The sequence below is a fragment of the Liolophura sinensis genome, chromosome 8 (assembly GCF_032854445.1).
Source record: "Liolophura sinensis isolate JHLJ2023 chromosome 8, CUHK_Ljap_v2, whole genome shotgun sequence".
Lineage (NCBI taxonomy): Eukaryota > Metazoa > Mollusca > Polyplacophora > Chitonida > Chitonidae > Liolophura > Liolophura sinensis.
In genome coordinates, this window is record NC_088302.1 from 31883054 (window position 1) to 31909647 (window position 26594).

General features: G+C 36.8%; 1 protein-coding gene across 1 annotated transcript in view; it reads right to left on the reverse strand.

Moving 5' to 3' along the window:
- Positions 1 to 26594, reverse strand: part of LOC135473417 (gem-associated protein 5-like) — a 113319-nt gene that overhangs the window by 13042 nt on the left and 73683 nt on the right. Inside the window, exons 18-19 of the mRNA XM_064753267.1 lie at positions 5853 to 5948; positions 999 to 1136 (exon numbers count right to left, since the gene is read on the reverse strand). Coding sequence (XP_064609337.1) covers positions 999 to 1136; positions 5853 to 5948 — 234 coding nt within the window. The remainder of the gene's footprint in view (positions 1 to 998; positions 1137 to 5852; positions 5949 to 26594) is intronic.

Here is a 26594-nt window from a genome sequence, read left to right on the forward strand (position 1 = left end):
ACTTTCATCAGTCCACATAGAATAATGCCTTTGGAATATGCTTGAATGAACACCTTGCAAAATGTACAAGAAGGTTGAAGAATTACAGAATTTCAAATCTTTTAGTTCAAAGGAAAGTGTATATTCTTCTGATCATAAAGTAAAAGGTTGGTTTTTTTTAGTTTTGTTTCTTTGAGTGAAAAATATATACAATGTTTAACTTTTTCACTGAAAAAAATATTCTTCTTTCAGGAGAGACATAATTTCCCCATACACTGAAGTGCCTGGAATATCTTTTTTTAATACAGAGCAACATGTTTAATGGATGAATTATAAAGGATCAATGATATCAGGTCCTTCATTCAGCTGACAGATTCATGCAATGTTAACAAGTTCATATGTATCAGTGTTCACAGAGGTGTCATTTGTGTCTACTGGAAAACAATTCCAGCTGCGGCCAAACGTCAATGTATGAAATACAATATGTGTGTGTCGTTTTCAGATACATGATGTTGTTGGGTAATTTCCTCAAGGGTCTCTTTTCAGGGTTTTTTATACATCAACCTGTCCTTGCCATCACTAATTACTGAAATGATATCTTGGAACACAGAATAATTCGGATTTTACTTAATATTTCTGTGGAGTTTCAATTACACAGGCTCAAGAATTAATCGACTTTTGCCTCTTTGTGCATCAGCTGTGCATGCAGGATCATATATAAAGGCATACAAAATGGATGATGATTTGCTAATAAAATTTGCTCTAGCTAAAAATGTTCAAATACCTCATAGGTTGGTCTAAAATTACGATTATTTGCATTCCTGTATCACATATTTTCATGCAATTCTTAAAATGTAGTCTTGTACATAGTTTTGTACTAAAAACAGATGTTATATATTTGCAAAACTATAATCGACATGTGGGCAAAATGATTGGCGAAGATCTGTCAGCACATCCAATCAACTGCCTCCATGCTGTATTTCTTTACACGTGTGGTACAAGTCAGATGACAGACTTACCCATTGGGGCCATAGCCACCAACCAATCAGAGAGCTCTTCTCTTTCCCGGGCAAACTTTAGAGCACCCCGTATGTTTCCCTTCCAAATCTCCAGCTGGAGATAATAGTCCATGTTATCATGATCAAGATGATGTTGGCCTGGAATATGGATAGAAATACAGCTAGGACCAACAGAAATACACCTAGGACAAACAGAAACACGGCTAGGACGAACAGAAACACGGCTAGGACAAACAGAAATAAGACTAACAAAAAAAATAAACTGAAACGAAAAGAAACTATATGCGAGACAGCTTCTTGATTTATTTCACTGGTATTTTACGCCGTACTCAACAATATTTGACTCATACGATGACATTATTCTATTCATTCTGTCCACATCCATCATTTATTTATTTATTTGATTGGTGTCTAATACCGTACTTAAGAATATTTCACTTATACGACGGCAGCCACCATTATGGTGGGTGAAAACTGGGCAGAGCATGGGGGAAACTCACGACCATCTATAGGTTACTGACAGTCCTTCCCACTTACGGCCAGAGACAAATTCAGCGTGTGTTGAAATTGAACTCACAGCGACTGTATTGGTGAGAGGCTCCTGGGTCATGCATGACAGCTTCATTGTTTAAGTTATACAATATACAACTGTAGCAAGAAATAATAAATCATAAAGGCAACTTATCTAACATCAAGGTTTACAGTGTGGGCATGAAACTTTTACATAATTAATCTTAAATGCGTATTTCCCACAAATTCTCCAGAACATTTCACTTGCACTATAAATGCAGTCAGGCTCATGGGAAGACAGAGAAAAAACATACAATGATCTACAATTTTGTCCATGATTTAGCTGTTCATTTATTCTGATTCAGAGAGATCTATTGATTTTAGAAAAGTTTTTCAGAAAAGCATGATGATGTCTTACTGGGAAAATATATGTTCAGCGACAAAAGTAATATTTTTTTGACATTTATCTGCCTCCAAAAATGCGCATTTATGGTTAAAATTTTAGGTTAAGGTTTAAGTTTGTACATAATTTTCGGATTTAATGGTCACAAATTTTGCATTTTTTTTTTTTGAGGTTTATGGGTCAAGGGAACTGGAGTTCCTGGAGAAAAACTACTGGAGTTAACTGGTATCTGACAAGCCTCTTGATATCAACATGCAGCTAGAGACCAGCTTGGATTCGTGCATAGAACCTCAATGGCTAAGGGCTATCTGTTTTTTTTCTGGGAGGCCCTATTACTTCATTATAGTGCACTATTAAAATTGGCTTTTCTCAGCCAGACAGACCATGCAACACAGAAATTCTTGTTTAAAGTCTATGCTTCAATATTACAGATTTCATGTGTTAAGGTGTGAGAAGCAAATCCCACATCTAGCTCCATAAAACAGACATCTTGACCTTTGAGTATTTTTGTCGGCTAATCCAGATTAAGACAATCCTGAAAGTAAAATTCCCCTTTGTATGATACTGGAAGCCTTGAATACGGGAAGAAATTGCAATTTCCCCCACCCTTAAAACTGACTGCTCTCTTATATCAGGTGGACAAGGGAAATTGTCAATTTGGTTCCATGGCTACCACGGAAAGGTGTGACCAAAAAATCTCCACATGAAAAAACAATTGAAGTTAAAGCCTGGACACACACATGGACGGACAGACAAAATTGTGAAACCATAATATGACAGGCATATAAAAACTTTTGAGTTTGGTGTTGAAGAAATATCAAAACCAATCACTTCAATGTGCGTCATATTTTACATAACACACCCAACACTTTAACATGGTCATATAGATATGTATAGTAGCATGTAAAGATTTTATTAATTTATTCATTTGATTGGTGTTTTACACCTTATTCAAGAGTATTTCAAATATACGATGGCAGACAGGATTATGGTGGAAGGATCGAAACTGGGAAAAGCACAGGGCAAAACCCACAACCATTTGCAGGTTAGAACGTAAGGAAGCATACTCCAGTTCATAACGTTTCTCAAAAATATGATTGCATAAATGAATATGAATAAAAAGATTACAGTTAGGCCATTCATGACCACTTATGACAATCGTCAAAACACACAAATACAAGCCAGGCTTTCATGACAAGATCATGATTCCAACTGGGTCGTATTTCGAAATTTTAATTAAAACCTATATGTCAATTTCTATGAACTTTACTGAATACATCAGGACTAAAACTTTTTCGGTAAATTAATTGTTTCCTCAAGAAGATGTCCCGGGTTTACTGATAAACTGTTTATCTATTTAAATATATCAAATACTAATAGTCATGGTTCATTCATATACTGTTGAGTAACCCAACTTATTTCAATCGTAACATGTCTGTACGTGTACATGTACCTGGACAAAGCCAGCATTATTCTGTTCATTCTGTCCACATCCATTATTTATTTATTTATTTAATTAATTAATTTGATTGGTGTCTAATGCCGGTAAAAACCGGGCAGAGCCCAGGGGGAAACCCATGACCATACGCAGGTTGCTGAAAGACCTTCCCACTTACGGCCAGAGGGGAAGGTAGCATGAGCTGGACATCCATCACTTTGCGACCTTGATGCAGAAATTCTAGTAGCTTCACAGTATCTAAATGTGGCTTTTGTTTTGTCTGACTGACTGGGTAAACATACAAACGGATGCACCAGCTATAGCATTAGTACCTAACAACCTGGAACTATTACATGTTTAGTCTGAACCTCATGAGGTTGGCACTCCTGAGGGGCGATTCCATCAAGCTATTTCTGACCAAAGGCAATAAAATTTCAAGTCAGATTTATAGTTTTTGGGTCGTAGAAATTCCAGTTTTGACCACTGCATAAATGCTGACCTCAGTACGATAAATGTGTTAAGATTCCAACTTGCACTCCAAAAAAATTAAGCCCTGTGATCGGGTTTTAAATTTTGACATACAGTCAGACATTTATTTATTTGATTGTTGTTTTACACTGTACTCAAGAGTATTTGACATATATGAAGGTGGCTTGCATTATGGCGGGCGGAAACTGGGCAAGAGACTGGCAGAAACCTATGACCATCCTTATGGTGCTGATAGGCTTTCCCACATATGACCAAATAAGTCAATAATGGCTTTGTGGAATCGGCCAAGGCCCCCGGGTGACACGTATGTCATATGTACTAACACTGAAACAAAGCGCTGAATGGTGCTGACAACATGCCTCTGCGTATTAGCCCTGTATCCCAAAGAGATTAAGATGGATTAGCTCCTAACTTGTATAGGAAGACATTAAAGGTAAAAAAAAAACGAAGTGAAACTAACCGTTGGCCCAGAAGAATTAGCAAGATTTGCCCCAGCTTAGTTGTTGGGAAGTCAGGTATTAAGACTGTGGTATTTATAGTAATTTAGTCCCCCCCTTGGGCCTTCACAGTTGACCAACCTGTCAATGCATTCCAGTAACCAGGGCTTAGCATGTCTGCCCTTACTGTTAAGCCAACGGACTGTCTTGATAGATTATCTTCCAGAACTCAAAGGATATATCTGGATTACCCTCTGGGTAATTAAATAATCTCCTGTTTTAAAGCTTATCACCAGAGATGGCTCTGAGACTGATTTATGGACAGAAATAGCTTCGCCTTTTTCATAAAACTTGTAAAATTGATTGCTGGGTTGGGTATGTATATCCAACTATATAAATGTCCAAAAAGCATCCTTACTAATTTTTCAACCTTTTCAACCATCACCATGACCACAGCGACCAACATTTTGAAACAAATATGGGTTGTACAAAAATAATTTGGGCAGTTTAATGAACCTTGCATCTTTAGTGAAATCGCCACGATATGGCTGAAATATTGCCGATGTGGCGTTAAACCATAATCATTCATTCTTCAGTGAAATGAACAAATAATTTTAACATCATTTTCATACAAATTGTATGCATAAATTTCTTTGAAAAAAGTGCTTCAGTGGTTGAAGATTTATGATATGTACCCTGATCGTCGTTAAGTTTTATGGCTGTAACATTGCGAACGCAGACAATTAAAGTTACATTCAGTCAATCTTTTAAAGCATGATGATGCCCTATATTAAATTCAAACAAAAGTGTACAATCATGAATGAGTATTAAAGATGTATACTCTATATGGACCAAAATCGAATTCGGGACTATAAAAAGTCAAAAACATTTTGCCGGATCCTGTGAGCTTTAAAGGAGAAGAAAATTTAAATATCAATCAAAGACCATTGCAAAGAGTGTGCATTTCCTCGCAGGTGCATGCCATAAAAAAAATTCTAATATGTACCTTAAGTCGACAAATTGTAAATAAGGTCAGCGCAAAAATCCACTGTGGGCGACTTCATTTTGCCTAAGAACTAGTTCTTCTGTGTTAGGAGGAGAATTGCCGTCGGAAACCACTGAAGTGCAGTTCATACATTTCCGGTAGAACTCTTCTTATCAGAAAGTAGCGCACAGTACAGTTTTCCGCTTAACGATCAGGAAACCGGAATGTTGGACGTAGGTTCCGAGTTTACAAGAACAAACCGGCAGTTTTAACAACTCTCATTGGTTGAGAAGCCACACACCCCCCAGCATACATTACAGGGTGTTAAAGATGGAGGACGCGAAGGACTCGGCAATTTATGCCAGCTTTGCCGTTTTCAGGCTTTACATGTATGCGAGGAAAAATGGCAAATTATGGCACCACCAGATAGAAAAAAATGTGCTCTTTTCAGCCAATAGTGTCATGTTTTCAGGTGTTTTCTCCTTTAAATATCTGAAAAAAAAAGGTTTTTTCAATTTTGTTGCAAAAGCCTGATGATATATATTTACCAACATACAAGGACAATAAAATATTTGTCAATTAAATGTCTCACCTTCTCTCTTTAAACACTTGTACACGGCACGCCGACTCAGGTAGAGGCCCAGGTAAAATGGTTCATCAGACGAGCCTTCATTTTCATCTTCACTTTCTGCAATCAGTAAGGCAATGAATACTTTTATTTACAACTGTTGTATACTTCAATCCTTTTTCCACAACAGTGTTAACTGTCAGATACCAAATCCGGCATCAACTTCCTGAAAACAATGACTTGGCATCAAGACTATTATGCTGCAGTCCTCCTGGTAATCATCGATCTGCTTTTCATCAAATCCACTTATATTTAAACACGTACAAATCCGCTTCCAGATAATTTTGATCAAGAGAGTAAACTAAAGCAATTCTGATCTGGTTCAGTGTACGACAAACCTGCACAGAATTCTGAGATAGATTGGATTTGACTCCAACAGGATGAAGTGAGACAGCTGGATAAGATTCCTGGTCTCAGGCGGAAGGATACAGTCTACAGTCTACTCAGTCTACTTCACGCAGTGCAGGGCAAGGCCTGATTACAGACTACAACAAGGACTGATCGGATACAACAAGGATTGGGGTACACAAGAATTGAGTACACAGAAAAGATTCAAGTACACAACAATAATTGAAAAAGTACAAGACAAAGACTGAAGTACACATCAAGGACTCCAGTATACAAGAAATGAGCAGATAACATGGACTGAGGTATAAAACAATCACTGATTTAAGTATCAAGACTAAATGACTAAAGTACAAACAAGGATTGAAGTGTACAACAACAACTGCAATTCATGACAATTAAGGACTAAGGTAAATGGAATGAACTGAGGTAGCTACACAGCAAAGACTGAGTACACAACAAGGACTGAAATACAAAGCAAGAAATGATATAGCTACACAACAAGGACTGAGGCACACAACAAAGACTGAGGTGCACAGCATGAATTGTGGTAGCTATACAACAAGGACTGAGGCACACAACAAAGACTGAGGTGCATAGCATGAGTTGAGGTAGCTACACAACAAGGACTGAGGCACACAACAAGGACTGAGGTGCAAAGCATGAATTGAGGTAGCTACACAACAAGGACTGAGGCACACAACAAGAACAGATGCACACAACAAGGACTGAGGCACACAACAAGAACAGATGCACACAACAAGGACTGAGGTACACAACAAGGACTGACATACACAACAAGGACTGAAGTTCACAACAAGGACTGAGGCACACAACAAGGACTGAAGTTCACAGCAAAGACTGATAAGTATGCAAGACATGAGTACACACCAAGAATTGAAGTACAATATAGCTAATACAAATCTGGTGGCAATTAATTTGAAATCTGGAACTCAGGAGCTACACAATATGTTAAATCCAATAGTGGATAAACATACATCATTTCACCGTTGTTTACTGAGGCTCATTCTCAAATATTTTTCACTTCTATGACCTAGGTTTACATGTGGAGGAATAAATACTGGAATCCCAAGGGTAAATCACTGCCCTTAATCGGTCATTAGTTATACATAAGAAGCTTTATGACCTAAAAGCAACAGCTGACCTATAATAAAAATAAACGTGTAGCAAGAGTTATGATTCCAGTCTGCAACCTCATTGCTCAAGGTCAACTGACGATGGTGAGAATATTTTAGCCAGTCAGCCCTAGGAGTTCTGACATGAAACAAACTGCTAAATATATACTCCTAAAACAGACACCTAATCAACCAGTTTGAAACAGTTACTGAAGCACCTGTACATTAATGTGATGTAAGTATGTAACGGCCGTAAAATGTGACTAGCCTGTAACCAATGATGATGCAACAGTCATTAGGCAGTTACACTTCAAGCACACATGTACATGTACATTCATGTGCTGTAACTACAACAGTCAGAAGCGGTTACACTTCAAGCACACATGTACATGTACATTCATGTGCTGTAACTACAACAGTCAGAAGCGGTTACACTTCAAGCACACATGTACATGTACATTCATGTGCCGTAACTACAACAGTCAAAAGTTTTTCCACTTCAAGCACACATGTACATGTACATTCATGTGCCCTAACTACAACAAGTAACTGCTATGAAATGCCATAATTAGCCTGCATACAAACACTCCAAATTTGTAACACACTTCTGGTTTAAACACGTGGCAGGGGCCTCCGTGGCTCAGTTGGTTAGCGCGCTAGCGCAGCGTAATGACTCAGGAGTCTCTCACCAATGCGGTCGCTGTGAGTTCAAGTCCAGCTCATGCTGGCTTCCTCTCCGGCCGTACGTGGGAAGGTCTGCCAGCAACCTGCGGATGGTCGTGGGTTTCCCCCAGGCTGTGCCCGGTTTCCAACCACCATAATGCTGGCCGCTGTCATATAAGTGAAATTTTCTTGAGAACGACGTAAAACACCAATCAAATAAATAAATAAATAAATAAATAAATAAACACATGTGTATGCATTTACATTTACGTGACCTATACTACAACAAATAACTGCTATGAAATGCCATAACCCTTATACAAATTGACACCCTCTGAAACATCTTTAGGACTAGCATATGGTACATCACCAAAAGTCCATAGATTCACGTCCCACCGTCACAAACAAATGCAATTACTGTCATCACCTGATCAATGAGAATGAAAATAGTGTGTACATTATTTAAAGTAAACTTCTCAAGGCGAGACTTGTAATTATATATAGTCAGATGTTTGTTAGGCCTCCCTTTCAAAATCAATACTTCTCAGAAATTGTATACAATGAGATGTCATATTATGGATACAGTTAGAATCAATGTCTGGAGGAGTATCAACACTGCAATACATTTCTCACCTACGTAGACTTGTGTCTTTCATTCGTTGAGAAAGCGAACACTTATTTAAGCAACAGGTCGACGACCGTACTATTAACTTAACTGACCTCCATTTTTCATAGTGTCAGAGATTTAGACAAATTAATCATACAAGGTGACAAGGTTTTAACATTTGAGGCCATTTTTAGAAGGTGCAAAAACAGAAGAAATGATGATGATGTCATAGAATGTCACGATGACAAATAGGCTTGCTTTAATTCAAATCAACTTTTTTCTTTCCTTTCCCTCCAATCATTATAAAAAAATTTAGTCCTTTAGACTTGATAAAGGGAGAATATTGCAAAAATGTCGGACATATTTCACCCTTGAGATGAATATACTATAATGGTACACTTTCAAAATAATACTGGAAATTAAAGTGCAGAAATTATAAACTGAAGAGAAGTGGGATAAAGTTGCTCTTGTTTGCCAGGTACATACACTGTATACAAGAAATCAACAAGTTACATAACAGGGGCTTAGGTTCATGCAGGAAGAGCCCAAAATAACATAAACCTTACCCACATGAAGTTCATTTTAAGAGGCAAATAAATGTCAAAATTTATTCCAATTGGTGCTGAAATTTACATTCCATCCTCCAAGAAAATTTCAAGACAACTTTCTATTATCAACAGAACTTTCAGAATCAGGCAAAATGAGCCGCTTAGTCATGGTAATTTACATGAAAAATCTATAACTGTGGCAGAAATACAGTGATGCAGACATTCAAAACATTCTGGTATATGAATATAATATTTATTTATTTATTTGATTGGTGATTTACACCGTACTCAAAAATATTGCACTTATAGGACAGCGGCCAGCATTATGGTGGGAGGAAACCGAGCAGAGCCCGGGGGAAACCCATGACCATCCACAGGTTGCTGACAGACCTTCCCACATACTGAATATTATAAGTGAACTGTCTGCATGCTTGCAATTTATAAGACATATTGGTACCAAGAAGTTAAATTTTTTAGTGAATGCATGCATACTTGTTCTTTCCTACAAAAATCTACAGTAACAAATGAAATAAAAACATGATTTAATATTCTTGTTACTATGGCAAAAAATATCGGCCACAAACACATGGAATGTCCTGATATGATTCGATAATTCAAAACATTCCTTAGGTTGATAAAGGACTATATATTTTAGTTGTAATAATCAGCTTTACTAAAGCCACTGTCTGTTCGGCATTGGATTAAATTTGTCAAAATTACATGTATTTTTTAAAGTTGCTCAATCATTTTCCAGGAGAATTGCGTGCAATTGACATAACATTTTTAAAGGATGTTGCGGCTGCTGCGAATTTGTGTAAAACCTGAAGCTACATGTCTATCATACCTGTAATAAACCACTGTATAATAAAGCAATTTTTTAAAAATTATTTACCAACTGTCCTTGCAAATCATTTCACTGGGTATACAATATAACAGCAATAAGTGACTCTCACACTAATATATATATAGCTGATGTATTTTCACCCTTCAAATCACGATGGTACACTTTGTATAATATAACATTAACCCGCTATATATATATATATATATATATATATATATATATATATATATATATATATTTGAAGAAACAGACAAAGATCCACTGGTGAGGAAAATTTACATATGTAATAATAAATATTTTTGCACTAGAATTTGTTCTTTTCAGCTAACAAATGTATTAAACCTCAATTTGGATCATATTTATATTTTTAATATGTTGATAAATATTAGCATAATTTAGTTTAAATGCATATGTTTCGATATAAACAACAAATTTATATTCAAATAAATTTATTAGACAAGCATCACATCCTTATTTAGAACATTATTATGCAACAGTGATAAATACCAAAAGTTGGTCCCAAATATCCACCATACAAAAATATTTTCAAATGCACTTTTCTCTAGAAAGAAAGATCATATTTGGAAATAAATTTTGACTCACTTTCATCTGATTTTGACATCATTTTTATGTTTTCTTCTCTTTACAACATTGTACCAAAACATTTACTTTCAGTTGGTTCAGTGCTACCAGTAGCACTATAACAATTTCATCAAATTCACTTAATTGTTCACAAATGGATAAATGGACAGATGTGCATGATGGCAACGCAATAAAAGTAAGGCAATGATGGCTAGAGGGGTAAAACTGCTCAAAATTGTGTGTCACAGTCATTTACAAATCACCCACCCTGCATTTGATGTACATGCCGGTTTGTCCAGTGTTGTTTAAAGATTGCTCAATGCACATTTGTATGAGATGATGCCCCACCCCCACCCCCCGTAACACGACGCTTAACTCTATATATTATACTGGAACAGAAGCTCTTCAGTTTCTGGTTAAACAACAATGCGTAATATAGATGGGAAAGCATTAGAACACTTGACTGGTTGATGTGGAATGCTGTACTGGAGGGAACATGCACTCCATGTCTATAGTTTCATTGATGGTGGACACAACAGTGCCCTAAGTAAACCACCGGTTGCTGGCATGTCACTGATAAACTTTCCCACATGTGGCAACCAGGTACTGCTTCCATACATCTCAAACAAAACACAACATAACAGAAGCTAAGTTTTATCAAAATGCATTAAACATAAGTGGAAACATTATCAGCAAACAAATGTACATGCATGTACATGTATGTAATATGTGTTAGTTTTTAAATTCTTGGTATTCCTTTAATAATGTACAGTAGTTCCACAGCGATTCTCCAATATGGCCTCCCAAATGCAAGGTGACATGCCAATTAACTTGTTTTATTTGAGATTATGAATTTATTTCTTAATATTATTTTGGTCATCAGCGTCTCCATGTAGATGAAAGTAAAGGTCAACTTTGTCATAAAAGTACATTTCATTTGTCAGTTTTTTGTCACATCATGCTAAATTCAGGCGCATCATTTTCCAGCTTATTCCCATGTATATTTTACACAAGGAATGAGGAGTCATCAAGCCTTTTGGCTGGATCTGACCGATGCGTGAACCTGCATGAGTCTCTTCCCTTTGAAGTGGATACTACATTGTACAAAGGCCCTCACAGTAGTCCTTTAATAAGCCTAATGATGAATTGGATGATACAAAATGTGTATATGAAACAAAGAAGTATTAGGATAAAAGAGAAACTATCACTCTACTGCCTGGATCACTCAATCCAACAGCGGTCTGGTTGTGCATGTACGAGAATTTATAAATCCAATATGTGATCAATAAGTGTTAAATTTGGACTCCCACTCTTCATTTTTCATGTGGATGTCGGTTCAAAGGGCTGCTGAGATGACAAGAAGGGTCTTGTGAAGTACAAACTAGTCACCTGCAGGGATTAACTGGGTGGGGAGTTCTTTGCTATGACCTTTCTGATAGATTATGTTATGCTGGACTGCGTTGTAATTACCGATGTACGGACTCTATCATCAATCAGAGTACAGACTGACACGTAAAAGAAATTAGAGAGCCCGCCCGCATGGAGGGTGAAATGTAGGGGGTTAGTAGGAGGAAGGCGGGGGGAGGAGGTACACTGTGCATTTACAAAGAGAAGGGCGAGCTCTGTGCGACCAAGGTACAGGATTCACTTTAAGACTGCCACCTTTGTATACGTGAAATGTTCTTGAGTATGGCATAAAACTCCTATGAAATAAATTAATCACATTAAAACTATAGAGATGTGATAAGTGAAATTTACCAACAGGGTAGGCTGCGTATCTCCTCCATTCACCCTCCCATTCAGTCTCCACCCAGCCTGTCGTCTGCCGCAACGCTAACAACAATGGCTTAGATGATCAAGACTGTTAGAGCCTCTCTATTCTACCAGGGAGAGATAATCCTTTAGTACCTGGTGAAGACAGCTATGTATTAAACCATTAATACTCTAGCTGACTTCATCTGTAATCTTAGAGGTGTAGGGGGCAAGAGGGTGGAGAGACAAGCGGGGATGGAGCTAAAGTTGGATGGCTCTAAGTTGGCAAAGTCAATTATATCGACAAAATTAAACACAGAGATTTCGACACCAGCTGTGCATATTAAAAGGTAAAATCTTGCTTAATGTCTGATTAGCACTCTATTTACAGCTGTCAGTTAAACAATCAGTGATGATTACACTTCACACATGTAAGTAGTAGCACGCATTCTGTTTGAAGAAAGAGATATGTGACGTAGAAAACGTACGGTAGTCTAAAAGTATGTACTATGGACATGTGAATGACTCAGTTCTGATTGGGTGCCACTGTTTGATCATGCATATTCATGGTATGCTAATACACTAAATATACAAATACCATATTTAGCTTTGTAAGGGTGTCATTAGTTCACAGTGGCTATAGCCAATATAAATGCTGACATTATTCTGTGCGATATAATACTCAATATATACATATATATACAATGGTCGAGTTTTATATACATGCGATCAAGCATGCAGGTATGTGTGGATTTTACCATGCTAATATCAATATATTTCTGGTAAACACACCGCTAAACCAATGAAAATGGTACAATTCAAATTCTTGGCACATAAATATACAATGGTCTGGGTCACATTTCATCATGAATATATGTACATGCGTAAAACACCCTAAATCTCCCATTTCTGGCAAGAAGACAAGACACTGCAATAACGCATTCATTTATGTCCCAGGTAAATGAGGTAAATTGGTCATTAGTCCGATTCATACACAGGTGTGTACTAATCACCTGAATTTGTCCTACACTGCAGAAAACGTACATTCCTAACAGGGTAACGATAGTGTTAACCACAAGATGACAAACAGTATTGCCATATAAGAATGAATTTTGTAAACAATTTGTAGTCACCGTGTTGATTTATAGCCATATAATAATGATATTAGTTGAATCTGTATGTTGCACGTTGAAAGAAAGCATTTGTTAAGTCACACATATGTTATATACGTTATATTCTCCTTTTTGATCCGGTTGACAATGTCTTCCTTCCAATTACCCCTTAAGCAGCACAATTATAGCATTATTTATTTACTTATTTATTTGATTCGTGTTATACATACACAACAATCACGAATATTTCACTTGTATGACAGCTAGCAGCCAGGAGAAACCCACAGTCATCCACAGGTTACCAGGAGATCTTCCATGTATTTATTTATTTATTTATTTGATAAGTGTTTTACACCGTACTCAAGAATATTTCGCTTATACGACGGCGGCCAGCATTATGGTGGGAGGAATCTTCAACGTATGACCAACAAGGGAGCCAGCATGAGTTGGCATTGAACTCACTGTAACAGCATTGGTCATTCCAGCTTTGCATTGAGTACAAATATGATTATAATGCTGACAGGTGCATCTGTTAGATTTTTTTCCCTTATATTTATAACACAACAATGTACAAAGTAAGAACTTAGGTTTAAACCTACATGTGCCACACTGCATGTGTAAATTCTCTTTTTCCAGCATAAAATGTATCACAAAATTATACTTTTTCAGAACAAATAAATACATAAATAAATACAAATATATATATATATATATATACCTACATGGAGTAAACCAAAAAAAAAAATTCCTTAAGGTACATATGCTATACATGTACCATTCTTCTCTGACAAAACCATCAATTTTTGCATCAATATAGGAACAGAATTACAGATTTTAAGTACTAATCTGCTATGGACATATGCATTAGTTCTATTAAATATAATTAACTCATCCTAAGGTGGGTTTAACAGTCTCTTACCTACCTGTTCATTCTGTCAAATTTAACATACGATTTACATGTAGCTACATGTGTAGTGGTTCACACTACAAATATGAAGAGGGAATATAACCACACATACACTGGCCAGCACACAGATCAATGAGATTACGGGCCAAACTGGCACAGTGCATTAGTTACATATAGAATATGCAGAGCACCAAGCTGTTATATCAGAGGAAAATAGTGCAATACAGCATACATTGATAGGTGTTTAATAATGACGGTAAACTCCTGACCGCATGGCCCAATAATCCTTAACGCATGGCCCAATAAGCCTAAACGCATGGCCCAAGAAGTCTAAACGTATGGCCCAATAAGCCTAAATGCATGGCCCAATAAGCCTAAATCCTCAACAATTTCCCCTCACCACAAACATATAGTGCATGATTTGATTTATTAGAGGAGTGTTATCTGATCTGGATAGATCATTTCATAACTTCTGCGAAGTTCAAATATGCCCGTACATAAACAATCTCAATCTTCAAATACTTGTGAATTATGTTTTTAAACTGCTTTCGAAGTCAATTACTTTACTGATTGAACTTGTTGAGGATCTGAGGTAGTATAAATTTTCACCTTCTTAAGATAAAAAAAAAACATCCTCCCTGATTTATATTCAGGGAAATACCCTATTACATGTTTAATCTTTTACTTTTTTGGTTTGTTTTTGAAATGTACGCCAGTTTATGAAATATTTCAACTGGCTATATCAACTGTGATAAGAGTAGAACCAACACATCATTTTACGAAACAAACAGTTAATATACATACGTAACATAGTAATCATGACGCATTAACTCACACACATCCAAATGTGCTTCTGGGAAATCCTCTAGGAAGGCGCTATAAACTTCCATACCAGTGTCGCCCTCCTTATCACATACAACTAAGCGTAAAAGTCATGTCAACATAAGGATTTTCATTCCAATTTATTTTATAAACAGTCATACTGTATATCCAATTCCATATAGTCTGCATGCTATAATAGCTTCATTAAACCATGTTTTATACACGGAGTGTAATGAGTCTATAGTCACTGTTGCCCTCACAGAAGGATAAATAATTAACTGTAAAAGGACATATAAAGGTTACATATTACAACGATAAAAATCTATCATGCTGAATGTAAAGATCCTACTGCGAAAAAGGTTGTGAGAAAATTGCAAATTCAAGTCATGTTAATAAATTATAAAAATTTGAATTGCTAGAAAGTGTTTGGATGAGCACAGCTGTCAGGTAATACAGATATGCCAGCAGGCATATGATGTTTATCTACAGGTGTAGGGGATATATTTAGTTATATAATATAAGGGTCATTGAAGGGTCAGCCAACTCCAGGGCCTTCGGTGTTCCCGTTATAGTATACACACTGGTGTAGACTATACATATATTCCACTTGACCAACTCATTTTGCCTTAAATTCTGAGTGCTCTACTGATGAAAGAAAGATGCTTTGAGGGTATTTTTTTTCTTTCTGGAAGGTAGGGTGATATCCTAAAGCAAAAATGTTAAGGTTCAGGACTAAAAGTGATATTGTATGACCTTTATTTTGCCTCTAAAAATGCACTTTTCAGACCAATGTTTAGTCTAAATACAGATGTGAATCTTACAGCATTTACCTACCCTGATGACAGTCAGTGTGGCATTAATATGATGAACGTCAAGCACAACGCGTTGTCTTTGCTCCAATTGTTAGATCATACATGTCTATCGTCCTGGTCCAGGAGGCGTAGCATAAAGGCACAGTGGAGGCGTTTTCAGAGGTGTATCCCATTACACTTACTTCAGACTACTCTGTAGCACCATTACCATCACCAAATATACACTCTGCAAAATCTTCCATCAGGAGTTCTACACATAATTTCGGCAGTACACTATACACAGAGGTCAGTGTACTACAAAGCTTTAGCTTCAGGAGGTTGTCCCTACTTTGAACTCATGCAGCCATCTAAGCATGTCACGCACCACAGGTCTGGTGCGTCCAGACTACAGGAAGTATATATCAACACTTTAACAACCTATACACACTGACCTCACCCTCTGACATGCAAGTGGTCAAGCTGACCAGTGAGAAGCAATGGACACTCTGAGTAAAGGTGTATTGTTTATAGCAGGTGCAACTGTGTTCCGTATTTACCTGACTGACATACCAGAGTTACCTGTCAGTTCATGTTATATGGATTATGAATCTAGATGTACATCTAACAAGTAGATCCACCCTTTAATTGGCCCTGGGGGGTAGGGGTGGGGATCAGAGACAGAGACAACAGATTTACGGCAGAGGGAACTAACATTATTGTACCTTGCATTTATAACAAAGCTAAAACACAGTTTCAATTATACCAAATACATTATAACTGACATATACATATAAAACAGCTGGTACGTATATTATTAGCTCAATGTATATTATGGGGCTGAACTCACAACTGACTGAGGCCCTTAATCACAGAGTATATAGTATAACAGTAGATACAAAATTCATCTAAATGCAACTAAAGACCATAAAAACCGATTTATAATGCAGAATATAAACATCCTTTCTTTATCTGTGATGACACATACCATTATCTTGATTCCATGTTCAATCAGAATTCTATTACCCAGGTTAAAAATGAATGAGTGAATGAATTTATGAACGAATGCCATAATATAAATAAAGCCACACTGTCATCGAGCAGGATGCTGGAATTAGGTAAACCGCCCACGCATTGGATTTACCATTGTTGGTAACCACAATTCACAATGACAAATGATGTATTGTTTAGCCTTAGTCTTTCATTTCACATTCTGTCCAGCATTTTTCACCAAAGTCAACAATTCACAAATAGTAACAGAATCTATATATACACTTTAATAAATGTTACTTCAAAAATAAAGGAGGTTTCTTATCATTAAGAAATATGTTGTCTTTCAAGTAGCTCAAAAATGCCCCCGAAAAAATAAATGATTATATGGCTCAATGCCAAGTCAGCAATTAATACATAAATTTTAGCCATATCGTGGCAAGCCCTACAAGAACATATGGAGCTATTGATCTGATTTCCCTGTGCAATTTTTCTTGTAAATCCATGCAGGTCAATATCTGGTCTCTATTTACTGACATGGTTTTGTTATTGATTTTCCAGAAGATATCCACAATTCTATATGGTGTAATTAATCAAACAATTTTCATTACAGAATTAAAGTTACAAAATACTCACAAATTTCATGTAAGTAGGTGTTCTTGGAAAGACCATAGAAAACCATGTCTCCCATAATGCCTTAAATTATTTATTTATTTTTCTTCAACTAAAATGCAGGTAATTATACTTGATAATAATTATGCTTGAGCTCAATGGTGGGCTTTGTGAATCCAATGACACAAACATTTTTTGTAATTTTATTACAAAATTCTTTTGACAATTGATACCTTTGTGTAATGTCTCCCGACAATACCTGCATGAAACTGAGCTATTTCAACATTTCAACAGGTATTTGAGATGAAAAAACTGACATCTAAATTAGTCCATAAAGTTCACCATAGAATTCAAAGAATTAAAATGACTCAAAATTTCATCCATGACTAAGTTTTCTTTATCGATCTTGGAGTTTTAATGATATTTTAGAAAGGTGTTCCAAGGTTGGGAAAATGTAAGTTTCAGCACCAAGGGTAATATTGTTATACATTTATTTGCCTCCACAAATGCACTTTTGGGGCATAATTTTAGGTCCTTCAGAAAATACAGAACAATAAATAAAGAATTTAGAAGACCTAAGAAGACAAACCATAATTTATTCCAATATTGAAAATTTCTTCCAATTTTGAAAACAATAATAGGAAGATAAGTAGATAGTAAATAGAGATTTTCGGCATAAAAAAATATTCTTAGTATTAATTTGCAAAAAATTTTACTTGAATACCAAATATGGATTTTTTTTTTGCCAGGCTTCTATGGTATAGCCTCCTTAAACAGTTCACCAGATAATTTATACGCCCTGTCACAAAGACCCAATGACCTTGACAAATGTCACAGAAAATGAAAAGCTTTCTTCCCAATATTTAAGTGTACATGTGAAATAAGGTGGGTAAACTGGTCTGGCCTGAATAAATCCTTGACTGAGGTGGACTGACAAGAGGCCATATATCATCAGTGTGGTCATTTGTCACCTATCACACTGTCGTCGCTACTCTGGTTTTACACTCTATGCTATACGTCTTTAATTACCTATACAAGTATTGAAGACCCAGAGCGTTTACAAAACAAATGGACAGAGAGAGAAAGAGAGAGATGAAGAACACCTGGACACAATAATGATTAGGATAACATTTCGATAACCTGCATACCACTTCAATAATCATTTTGAGGTTGGATGAGAAAAAAAACAACATCTATCAAATAAGGCATAGTGCATTAAATAACATGAACAACCTACAACAACAAAGTAAAATGGTTACTTTTGGCTACAGACAAACATTGTCTTGTACAAAAATGTATTGTTACTACTGCCAAAAGGCATCAAGATCAGAATTCAAGATTTCTAGGGCACAGGGATCATCCCCACGCTGTTGATGCCGAAAGCCATACTAAAAACAGGTTTCAAGCAGTCCAGACAGACTGCCATTTCCTGACTCTGTGATGTGAAATCCCTAAGACAGAGTAGATAAGGATTGGGTTTGAAAGGCAGGAAGAGAGAGGAATGCCCCCCTCCCCCTCCCCCCATGCAGGAAACAAAAAGATAAAAGAAAATAACAATGTCAAGAACACTGTTATCTTCAAGATGACCAGGCTTATCATAGCCAGAGCAAGTTGCCAATGGAAATTCAAAGACAATAATGCTTTCTGTTTTGTTTGTTTGTTTTTTGGTTGGGGGACAGAAGGGTAGCTGCGACTATAAGCAGCTTTATAGGTTGTTCATCCTTCTGCTTGTCATACTTTCGCTCAGATGGTAAAATTTTGTACACGCTATCTTTTGAAAGGATTTTTTTATTACATGTATGAGCCTCACTCATTTTCATAATGAGAGGAGTGAGTGGCAGATGACATGGAATCCTACAATACCAGGGATTCAGGAGCTAATATGAATTTGCTCACTTTCTGCTTTACCCTATATGAAGATCATCTTTAGTCTGCACCAGGAGTTAATATACACATGTACATTATGTATTTGCAAATACCCAGGAGCCTCTCACCAATGTGGTCGCTGTGAGTTCAAGTCCAGTTCATGCTGGCTTCCTCTCCAGCCGTAAGTGGGAAGGTCTGACAGCAACCTGCGGATGTTCGTGGGTTTCCCCTGGGCTGTGCCCGGTTTCCACCCACCATAATGCTGGCTGACGTTGTATAAGTGAAATATTCTTGAGTACGGCGTAAAACACCAATCAAATAAATAAATATTTGCAAATACTGAGTTTTAATCATTTTATCATCTTCAAGAAACAGTTACAAATTCATTACTGCAAACAGCCTAAAGCATATAGCATTAATTTGTATATGTGCAGTAAGAGAACAGACTGACAAATTACTGCACTTTGCACGAGGAATGACTGACGTAGAACGGTGATTATCACAAAGAAAGAGTACAGTTTTCAGGAGAAAATGAATCACACTGAATGTTTTATTTGCCAATCATCGGATAAAGTGACTGTGGCTGACAGAACTTCCTTTGCGAACCGCTTGTTGCGTAACTTTACTTGCCACTTAATGATTGCTAGAGCTTCCTGGATGTGTGTGTGGAAAAAGCAAAACTTGATACGAATCAACTTCGCAAGTGGATATCGATTGTCTGAAAATGACATTCTGTTGACAGACGATCAGGTTTCCTTCGACTCATATCCGAAGCCTTGCACCTCGCAATATCCGATGAGACATTTGATGAATGACCTTTATTTGACCTTGGATAAATCATGTCCAAACTGCGTGAAAGGGATGTGGAAGCTGGAATTTCCACAAGGACCATTCTGACAGCTAGACAGCCCATCAGGTCTTGTTAAGGGCTACTTTTAGCAAAATGATCTAGATACAGTGACCTGTAATTCTGGGAGCACTGGTTCTCAAGTCTCAACCTAGCTGGTTTGATCTTCTCTGGAGAAACACTTTGGTCATGGTTAAATAATTCTAAGACAAAGACTCCAGAATGTCTTTGGTGTCAGACAAATGAGGTGGTGACATTTCAGTGTAAATGAGGTAGCAATAATTTTGTCAGTAAAATAAACTCCCTGATTTAGACATTTCAGTTTACAGACCTTCATGCAGAAGATGCGATGCAATAACAATAAGGCCTATGAGCATACACAAGCCAAATGTGCCAATCATAAGCTATATGCAGGCACTGGGGATAGTCCAGATTAGCTTTACTTTAATTGGTTTTAACACATGGAGCCTGCAGGGAAAACTTAATGAGCCCTCAGCTTACACACGTAGAAATTGGCCAGGGCACTCAAGATAACAGTGTTTCTTAAGAAGATGATAACTGATTAAGTATTCCCCAAATCTTGCCTCTAATATATATGACAACCACTTAACAGTTAGATATGACATATGGCAACCACATAGCAGACAGTCATAACATATGGCAACCACTTAACAGTTAGATATGACATATGGCAACCACATAGCAGACAGTCATAACATATGGCAACCACTTAACAGTTAGATATGACATATGGCAACCACATAGCAGACAGTCATAACATATGGCAACCACTTAACAGTTAGATATGACATATGGCAACCACATAGCAGACAGTCATAACATATGGCAACCACTTAACAGTTAGATATGACATATGGCGACCGCTTAACAGTCAGGCATAAAGTATGGCAACTGCTTAACAGTTAGATATGACATATGGCAACTGCTTAAATGTCAGACATAACATATGGCAACCAATTAACACTCACATATATCTTATGGCAACCACATAAGTCAGACATAACACATTTGGCAACCGCATAAAAGTCAAGGCACGCTGGGAATCCCAAACAAGGTTTTTTTCACATTAGAGCAATCACATTCAAACTTTGGGATTCCTTCAGGGATGTTATGCAGAAAAATAGCTGATGCAACATGAAAGCATGCATGGAAACAACATCTGTTGGTACAGCCAAGGGACAAAACTTAATCTCAAGTCACGGTGCTTTCATGCCTAAACATGACATTACATGTACCATCATGCAATCACGCAAACACAGGGACAGACACACACATAAGCAAAACAAAATACAGATCAATCCTCTTATATCCCAGAATTCCTCTCTTATCCTAGAATTCCTCTTATCCCAGAAAGAGAGAGTACAATTATTAACAACAACAACACCTGCTTGCTTCAAGCAGATTCCATAAAATTCCTTATTATGATCAGAAGAAACCCTGACACAAAATTTAATATGATAGCCTTATCATCTTCATAAGCCCCCCACCCCCACCCCACCCCACCCCCCTCCCAGCCAGAAAATTCAAATGAGCTGCAAAAAGCTCACATCTGTCTAACCTAGTGCATCGAATTTCAAAAAAAGTAACAGCCTTTGAACAAGCTTAAATAGAATGGCAAGCCAATAACTTCTGCCTTCTTTTTTAATATTATTTATCCGAAGAGAGAAGCCATTAAAGCGATTCCCACAACCTTCATAGATAGATTATAGATTTCAGTGCTAGGAATACAAGCAGTCAGATGGGTAACAGAGAAATCCTGTCTGTAAGCTCATTATGTTTTTAATTTCCATACAGCATTACACACTATGTAAATGTCGGTCAGCATTATGTTTTAATTTCTATACAGCATTACACACTATGTAAATGTCGGTCAGCATTATGTTTTTAATTTCTATACAGCATTACACACTATGTAAATGTCGGTCAGCATTATGTTTTTAATTTCTATACAGCATTACACACTATGTAAATGTCGGTCAGCATTATGTTTTAATTTCTATACAGCATTACACACTATGTAAATGTTGGTCAGCATTATGTTTTAATTTCTATACAGCATTTCACACTATGTAAATGTCGGTCAGCATTATGTTTTTAATTTCTATACAGCATTACACACTATGTAAATGTCGGTCAGCATTATGTTTTTAATTTCTATACAGCATTACACACTATGTAAATGTCGGTCAGCATTATGTTTTTAATTTCTATACAGCATTACACACTATGTACATGTCAGTCAGCATTATGTTTTAATTTCTATACAGCATTACACACTATGTAAATGTCGGTCAGCATTAAGTAGTAATTGATGCGAGTATCAAACCATACGTGCACAATTTTTATCACTTTCCCATTCTTTTTTTTTTCTAATTGTTCCTTAAGCCAAATCCTAGTAATGTTGACCTGAATTAGGTCCTTAATCTGCTATCAAAGTTTTTTGTACTTCTTTCCATTTCCAAAAGTTGGAAGAACATTGAAAGAAAACTGGACTTTCATGAAAAAGAATGAGGCTAAAATTTGGTAAAACTTGCCACAAGCATTCAAGAAGAGAGTGTCATGAAGATATGGACAGATGGCCAAATGAATGGACAATTGGTCTAATTTTGAATGCTAGGAAAGTACCCCTTGGCCAATTTTGTCTGAGGGGTAAAAATTCCAAATTTTTCCAAATAATGAAGGAAACAACTAAATAGCTGTCAGGAAAGAAATTACTTCCAAGATTTGAAACACTGCACTCCACGCAATGCGCTGTTATCCTTCTGCTGAGTTCATTATGAACTGACAACCTTCCCAGTGTTAAACCCATGCCTAAGGCTTGTGTTAGATCAACAAGGCAGCCAGAAACATCTGTGCAGAGAAATTCATTCAGCATTACTGTGATTAAGCCTATATACCCAACACCAGCAGCATTTTGCCTATGGTCCAGAATATCTTCATGTCTCCAATTAATGGATGCCATTAGAAAGGAAAACCTCTCTGGCCTTGGGCGATGATTTCAGCAGCTTCCTTCTCTTGTCCGGCTTTCTTTGAGCCTGATAAACCAATGAAGATTCCTCCCTTCTTCAAGTCCCTTGGCCTAAAGAGTCATCATTTTCATTCCCCTGAGTGGATTTCACTAATAGTAGCCCCTTGGTACCATAATAGTAATACACCCTGAGCAAATAAAAACCTGAGCAAATGGACAGAAGAGACTTACCATAATTGCATTTATGTCACAAAAACTGTGGTATTAAACCCAATAAAATGTGGCCGCACCTTAACTTACATCTCCAATGCAATGAATTGCTAAACAAACTGCCTCAATAAAATTTTAGCAATTTATTCCCCCCGAAAATAATGCGAACACTTTCCTCTGCAAACACAGAGTGTCCAGTGTCCAAACCATTACTTTCATCTTTCACATTTCCTAATAAATCAAAATTTTGCTCTTTTCCTCTAACTACATTCACAGTCACTTGTTGAATTTCTTACACTTGGGAATATAGCTGCTATATTCATATATATGTTATTTATTTGATGATTCTTTCAGGGCAAACTCCAGAATTTTCATTCATATGATGACTGTCAGTGGGTAGAGAAACAAAAGTCCATGGGGTAAAAAATCGATCTTTGGCCAGTTACTGACAAAATTTCCAACCTGTGATGGACATGAAGACTTGCTTGCCATATTCATAGAAGCTAAGGCAACTTGTACTCAGCAAACAAAAAGACTGCGCAAATGTCTCCACGGATACATGGTTAGTAAAAATGACATCAAACTCATCACGCAATACAACACGCTACACTAGAGCTATAATGTTACTTGGTGAAACATTTTTATGGGAGACAATTAAAGTTTGTCACACTGCTTCCTAGGCACTAAAAAAAAACCTCTGACAGCAACACATAGGCGAGTCCTTTTCACCACTGATCAAAAAGACAATCACGCCAGGAAGAACCAGCCAGAGGCTCTTCTTTCTAGCGGATCAAATAACTCATTGGAAGCTCATTCTTAATGAACCCCTTGCCACAAGTCCGAGTCTGTGTCTTAAATGCCAACACCACCATACTAAATAATTGAGGAAATGCGACTCTCCGGTTTGGCAACATCCAGGCTCAGGTTCCGTTGATACAGGCTTTAAACAGGACAACCTGTAGCTACAATTTTAGCCTTAAGTCTCCAGACAGCAATATATCCACATGAAAGAACATATGCACTGGAAGGCGATTAGACCACCATTCTACAAATCTATGCACAACTTGATGAAACCTAAATTTACACTGGTAAAGCATTCAAACAATAATTCTACCAGCAGTCCAAGCTACAAAATGGTTACCTGATAAATCTTTAATACACTTCATGGAAAACCAGGAAAGCATTCATACTTCATTAGAAGCCGAATTAAATGCACAAACTTTCATCCAACCCTGTATCAACAGCTATACTGCTTAAAACACTTTATGCAGTGTTGAAGGCAAATGGTGTCTTTTTAACATGACAAATTGTGCAATCATGAATTTAATGAACCGGATCACTGGTGTTTAGGCAATATGACATCAAAAGAAATACCTCCTGTTCTAAACACATCCTCTAATGCTAATTCTTATAGCTTTTTCTATATCACAAAGTGAAAGATTATTAAAATATTGTTCCCAAAACATTTCCCTGTGGGTGAATATAAAATAAAAAATGCTATGCTTTAGGGGTTGTTTTTGTGTTGTTTTTGTCTCTAATAGGGCAAGTTACAAAGTTAATGATTTAATATTACACCCTCTCTCTGGAATATGCCTTGTTTTCCATCTGAATAGTTAACTTCCTTGCCCTTTTTTGGGAAATGGAGTACACTAATGTGCTACATGCATTATGAGGAGGAAGAATGTAACATGCAACACCTGTACTCATCCAAACGTATGTCCAATAAGTTACTTACAATAAGTTATAAGTACATAAACAATAATTTACCCAGTCTGCTTTGGCTTAGCTTGATTCAGGCGACATTATGAAAGGAGTCCATTACAATTATTTAGTCATGTGGACAATGGCAGACAGTTAGTGCCCACCTCTAATGAGTGACTTCAAAACTGATTTTGCATTAGGACAAAGGTCAGGGAAGTTAAACATTAAAGACAACACAGAAGTGGCACATCATGAACATGGCCAGAGAGCGAATTTCACTTAAAAGGAAGGCCTAAAGCAATTAGCATAAACATATTTATCTATAATGTACCATATATCTGAATCTCCAGGAAATGAGTAATATTCATTTGTGTTACAATCCTGCTTTATCAATGTGCGAGAACCTCAGTCTACTTTTTCAGAAGCAGAGGCAAACTACCAATGATGCCGCATATCCTTCTATGTGGGGGAATCTTTTAACTCCAGACATGAAAATTTTTATTTGTGAATATGTCCTTCATGAGTTTTCATTCATGAGACTGACAAGTTCTGTGATATATTATCACAGCCTTACAATGTAGCTCTGCTTTAAGATGGAAAAAACAGCTCATATTCAAGATGTTTATTTAATTACCAGCCATCTTGGAAAACACACTAACATAGTATTTGCAACACCTTAATATTGTGGCCCCTCTCCCCCTAGACTAACAAATGACGCTATCTTAAACGATTCTTTGTCCACACTTACTGGTCCCAGTGGATAATTTTTGATGAGGAGATAGAAACTCTACATTTTCCATCAGTTTCAAATTTTGTTGGTTCTAAAAAAGCCGAGTGATGTACCGATGCATAATGATTTTGTCCCTTTACGGCAAGCATGGAGGTAGAATTCTATTCTACCTCCATATTTGGCAAGGTAAACTATTTGCCCAACATTCATATGGCAGTGAAAAGTCATTCAGTGCAAACTGACCTTTGACCTTGTCTTAAATCACTTTTCCACCACATAAGTTGGTTTTGATCGTCATAGGTAGGTGATTATGGATGAAGAGATCAAACTCCACAATTTAAGTAGAGTCAAAGTGGACCTTTGACCTTTTCTTAAGTGACTTTTTCACTACATAATCTTGTTTTAAGTCGGTGATTATTGATGACAAGATCAAATCCTACATTTTCCATCAGTTTCCAGTTCTGTACGATACTAGTTAGAGTCAAAGGTCATTCGGTGCAAATAGACCTTTGGCCTTGTCTTGAGTGACCTTTCCGCCATATAATCTTGTCTTAGGTTGGCAATTTTTGCTATTTAGACCATGCTTAACATTTTACATCTTGTTTCAATGTTATAGGTTTTATACCAATTAAATCCTTAATAAGCACTAATTAGT